We start from the raw sequence: 5,881 nt of genomic DNA, 5'->3' as shown, positions 1-5,881 counted from the left end.
AAAAGCATGGATTGTACACAGACATGAGAAAGGAACAGAAAAGTAGAGCCAAGGTACTGATGCAGGTCAAGGCCATTAAGCGTTTTAAGATGTCTTAAAAGAAGAGCTTGCTAACAAAATTCTCTATGCTAAACCTTTCTTTCTTTGTTCATCTTATCATATTTACTTTTCTCCTCTGTCACCTTTATACATGATCCAATGGCTTATCAATGGATTTATCACATTAAGTTGTTGACTTAAAGGTTTACGAATATCTTCCAATTCACTTTTTTCTTTTCTTGATGTGTCTGAAAGAAGCATTTTTAGCAAATGATGTAATTTTTCAACATAGAATATGTATTCATGCATAGTTGTTCCTTTGTGGCTGGCTGGAGGAATGAATATCCACAGGCAGATAGAGCCAAATAAGTAAAGTGGCTTACCAAAGTAGAAAGTTGATTGTCAGAAACACAAATAAAAATAAACATTTTTATTATCAATCAGAAGAATAACTATCTGGATATCTACATGTCTTGACAGAGCTTGTCAAGAGAGCTCAGTGGACATTCCAGGTTTGGTTTACTGTGGAGTATTTTTTTAGCTTTATTGAGGTAAAACTGACAAATAAATTGCAATTGCAATATATTCAAAGTGTGTAATGTGACTATTTGTGTGTCACAATGTGTATACATTGTGAAAGAAATCTCATAAAAACTTAATATATCCATCGCCTCACATATCTACTTATCTGTTTTTTGTTTGTATTTTGGTGAGAAAACGTAAATTCTTCTTTCAGGGAATTTCAATTATACAATACAGTGCTATCAATGATAATCACCATGTTATACATTAGATTCTCAGGCCTTATTCATCTTATAACTGAGAGTTTGTATCTTTTACCAACCACTCCACCTTCCCCGCACTGCTCCCAGCCCCTGGCAACCATTATTCTGCTCTTTGTTTCTATGAGTTTGTCCCTTCCTTCCCTCCTTCCTTTCTTCCTTCCTTCCTTCCTCTCTTCCTCCCTCCCTCCCTTCCTTTTTCTTTCATTCTTTGTTCTGTCTTTCTCACTCTCTCTTTCTTTTAGAGTCCCCATATAAGTGATAGAGTGAAGTATTTGTCTTTCTCTGTCTGGCTTATTTCGCTTAGCATGATATTCTCCAGGTTTACTTCATCCATGTTATCACAAATAACAGGATTTCCTCCTTTTTAAAAGCTGAATAATATTCTATTATATACATATAATGGCATCTATATTTTCTTTATTCATCTGTCAATAGCTTAGGTTGTTTCAAAACCTTGGATATAGTGAATAATGCTGCAATGAACATGGGAGTAAAGATATCTCTTCAGATAATTATTTTATTTCCTTTGGATATATACCCAGAAGTGGGATTGCTGGATCATATGATAGTTCTGTTTTTAATTTCTTGAGGAACCTCCATTCTGCTTTCCATAGTGGCTGCACCAATTTACATTCCCACTAACAGGGCACAGGGTTCCCTCTTCTCCATATCCTCACCAGCATTTGTTATCTCTTGTCATTTTGATAATACACATCCTAACAGGTGTGAGGTGATATCTCATTGTAGTTTTTATTTGCATTTCCCTGATGGTTAGTGATGTTGAGCACCAGTTGCCCATTTGCTTTTTGCTTTGTTTTTGGATCAAACCATTTTATTAAGGGGCTTGGAGGGAGGGTACAAAGGGCTGGGAGGATAATGGGATCTGATGTCCTCAGCTGGGCCAGGATCTCCCGAGCTGCAAAGTCACCAAACATCCTGTTGGCCATTTGTATGTCTTCTTTGGAAAACTGCCTAATTTAAGACCTTTGCCCACTTCTAAACTGAGTTGTTTGTTTTTTGCTATTGAGTTGTATGAATTCCTTGTATAATTTGAAATATTAATCCCTTATCAGATTTGTGGTTTGCAAATATTTTTTCTCTTTCCATAGGTTGCCTTTTCATTTTGTTAATGGTTTCCTTTGCTGTACAGAAGCTTTTTAGTTTGATATAGTACCACTTGTTTATTTTTGCTTTTGTTGCCTTTGTTTTTGCTGTCAGATCCAAAAAGTCACTGCCAAGACTAATGTCAAGGAGGTTTTTCCCTATGTGTTTTCTTAGGAGTTTTATGGTTTTTGGTCTCATGTCCAAGTCTTTAATTCATTTTGACTTGTTTTTTGTGTATAATGTAAGGTCCAGTTTCATTCTTTTGCATGTGAATATCCAGTTTTCCCAACACCATTTATTGAAGAGATTATCCTTTCCCCATTTTATATTCTTGGTGCCTTTGTTGACAATTAATTGACCATATATGTGTGAGTTTATTTCTGGGCTCTCTATTCTGTTCCATTGATTTATGCATCTGTTTTTATTCCAACATCATACTGTTTTGACTACCAAAGCTTTGTAATCAGGAAGTGTGATGCCTACAGCTTTGTTCTTCCTTCTCAAGATTGCTTTGGCTATTGGGGGTCTTTTCTGATTCCATATGAGTTTTATACTCTGGAGTATTTAATTATGCCCCATGATCCAGGAAAGTAGGTTGCTCATGTGAGGAGTCCAACATATACTGCATGACATTTTCAATGCATTTTTCTAACCAAGATTTCCAGATACTTGTGCCTGATCTTGCTAAGAAATGACCATGACCATGACCACATTCTCACCACTTTCTGATTTTCTCTTTCTTATTAGAGTTGACTGCAGAACTACCCCCTTAAAATACCCTTTACTGGACATATTTTGTAGGGATAAATGTCAGAGTTCCTCCAGTTTTGGTGCTGCCCACCATCCTACAATTCCCCAACTCTGTCAGCACCTCTATCCTGTCTCAACACAGCAAAAATAGGTATAATTATTATCTAGCATCATAGAATCACCAATTAACATGTGTTAAATCCGCTGCTTCCCAACATCTATCTTGGAATATTTCTTGACAGTGAGAAGCATTTAGACCAAAGAAAAGTGAGAAAGAATTACATCCTTGCATATTTGATTGAAATATGATTTCCTTAATTGTATAGCAAGATATAAAATATGTGTAAATAAATATATTCTATAAGTTGATTTTAACATTAAAATTATTTTGGTGGACAGCACAAGACAGATCTTAGATTGCTAATGTTGAGATGACCAATGAAACTTGGAAGTGACCTCCCTTTGGACATTTTGTTATGTGAAATAATAAATGTCCTTGTTGATTAGGCCACTTTCAGTTGTATTTTCTGTTACTTTAAGCTGAAAACATCCTAGAAAATGCAGAGATATTGTCTTATACGTGCCTTTTTATAGTGATTGAATTAACTGACTAAATGGGGAAGACAGAGGTGGGGAACTAGGAAGGACACCAGAAATCTCTGTGAAAAGGACTACATAGGGGAATTTTGAGAACTGCTGATTGTAATAATACCCAGCTTCATAATTTGGCCTAGGATTAGTTTTATTATAAATTTCTGATTCTACAGTGAATTAATGGATGTTAATGGATTGTAAACATCTGTTCCTTCAACAAGTGATATTTTATCCTTTTTTTTCTTTAATCACTAAAAGATAGGACTGCTGTCACTGTCACTGTCCTCAAAGTCATATCACAGAGAACTGATAAATAGCTAACATTTTGTTACTGTTAAAAAGTTAGAAATTTAAGGCATTGATAGAATTTTCTCTAGATGTTCCAGGTAACAGGTAAATCTAAAACTAAAATTCATCTGATTTGTAAAGACTCTAGATCCCTGATTCTACCTAATACTAGAATTATGACTTCATTGGACACATATAACCTCCTTAAAGAAAAATAAAACATATTTTTTTACTTAAGAAACAAGTTACTGTGGTTTCCTAGAATTGCAATGTAATTTGCAGTCCATAAAATTTTAATACGTATACATATGTCTGTATATATGCATATGTGTATGCATATGTATATATATGAAAACATAAATGTATCCGAAAAAACATATAAATACACCTTAAATTACATTTACTTAAAAATAAACCTTCTTAGAGATTTTCTATATTTATATCTGAGATTACCCTTCTTTAAAAATAAATACACAGATCAGCCTTGGATGGAAAAAAGAGAAAATACTGCAGGATGTGTGTGGGCTAGGGGCTGCTGGAGTTTTATCTGGTGTCCTCCTTTCTTTATGAGGTTTCCCTCACTGCTGGCCAAGTGCCAGAGAGGGTGTGCACGCATCTCCCCGCCAATACCCGACAATGGGCAGCTCCTGCTTTGGCCTCAAGGAACGGCTGATGAAGCGGCTGCGGCTTCTGCCTACCGTGACCGTCATCCGTACCTGCCTGCCCCAGAGGAGGAGCAGAGATTTCCGCGAGGTGGTGCTCGGCTCGGCCGGCGTGGGCAAGGGCGCGCTGGTGCAGAGGTGGGTGCGCGCGGCAACTTCCGTGAGGCGTATCTGCCGACCATCGAAGATACCCACCTCCAGGCGCTGGGCTGCAGCCACAAGGCGGGCGCGCTGCACATCCCCGACACCACCGGCGGCCGCCGCTACCGGGGCCTGCAACACCTCGCCATTGCCAGGGGTCACGCCTTCATCCTGGTCTACTCCGTCACCAAGAAGCAAACCCTGGAGGAGCTGAAGCCCCTCTACGAGCTGATCCGTCAACTCAAAGGCAACAACCCGCAGAAGTGCGCCATCATCCTGGTGGGCAACAAGCGTGACGAGAGCCACCGGGAGGTGAGCGAGAAGGAAGGTGCTGCCTACGCGTCGGAGTGGAATTGCCCCTTCTTGGAGACCTCCGCCAAGATGAATATCAATGTGCAGGAGCTGTTCCAGATGCTGATCAACTTCGAGAAGAAGCCCGCCGCCGCCGCCGGCGCCCAGCCTCCCTAGAAGAAATCCCAGATCCCCAAGACCGCCGAGAAGCTGCTGGGCAAGTGCATCATCATGTGAACCCTGAGCCGTAAGGAGCCCGACCCTCTTCTCCTTCAGTGTGCCGAAAACATGGACAGACCCCACTGTGCTGTGTCACCTGTACATGACTGACTTTTGTGCTGTGGTTTGGGTTGTAACAATTAAATGTCAATAAATGTCCCTTGTGAGTTAGTAAGTTTTCTTTTCCCCAGGCAAGAGAACTCGAATTGTTAAAATATGGACATTGAAGGAGGAGAGGAAAAAGGAACAGGATGCATTTTAAAGGATGGGACTTGGACGGACTTTAGAGATTAATGTTTAAAAAAGAGAATGGAAATAGCAAAATGAATTGAAAGATGTCACTGCCCTTCTTGTAATCCTATTATTGTGTATTATTCTTAAACATTTCAAGTCCTGTAAATGTCTGATCATATCTTCCCATTGTGTATTTAATTGTTAAGAGACATGTTTTTGCAACAAAAGCTCTGACAGATGACTGTGAGACAGAGATACTAAACATGATAAGTAAATGAATGTTCTATAGCTGAGCATTGAGGGTGGGAGCAGAGAAAATTGTGAAAGTAGAACTTGCTTACTAAATATATGCCAATTGTTTCCTAAGTCATTTAAAATGTTTAAGTAATCTACACTGTAGTTTAAAAAAATTATAACAGTTCCGTGACTTAATAAAGCTTTTCCTGCATGCAAACATAAATAAATAAATAAATACACACAGAACTGATCTTACTTACATGACATATATTACAGATGGCAAACAAAATGATTTAAGGTTAATAATAACCAGCTCAAACATAGAAAGAGCCCATTTTGGGATTCAAATATCTGACCTGTCCATCTACAAAGTTAACTTTTCCTTTCATTTGACTGACTTTCCCTTTGTATATCATGGGCAGTCAGTCTTTTTTTCCTATTTTTTTTTCCCTATAGGAGTGATTTCTTGGACCATTGTCCTGGCTCCTCTTTTCCTAACCTCCCCATCCTCCCAAGAACTGTGTTGCTATCTACCAT

The 5,881-nt window shown here is 38.5% G+C and overlaps 1 protein-coding gene across 1 annotated transcript; it reads left to right on the top strand.

Moving 5' to 3' along the window:
- Positions 1–4,196: 4,196 nt before the first annotated feature.
- On the top strand, positions 4,197–4,891 carry LOC118898272 (GTP-binding protein Di-Ras3-like). The gene is given in 2 exon segments (XM_036858451.1): positions 4,197–4,364; positions 4,367–4,891. Coding segments are annotated over 2 exon segments (693 nt in total).
- The last annotated feature ends 990 nt before the right edge of the window (positions 4,892–5,881 follow it).

This window comes from Balaenoptera musculus, chromosome 7, assembly GCF_009873245.2.
Source record: "Balaenoptera musculus isolate JJ_BM4_2016_0621 chromosome 7, mBalMus1.pri.v3, whole genome shotgun sequence".
NCBI classification, from domain to species: Eukaryota; Metazoa; Chordata; class Mammalia; order Artiodactyla; family Balaenopteridae; genus Balaenoptera; species Balaenoptera musculus.
The sequence above is the reverse complement of the archived record's forward strand: the minus strand, read 5'-3'. Positions and strand labels throughout refer to the sequence as shown.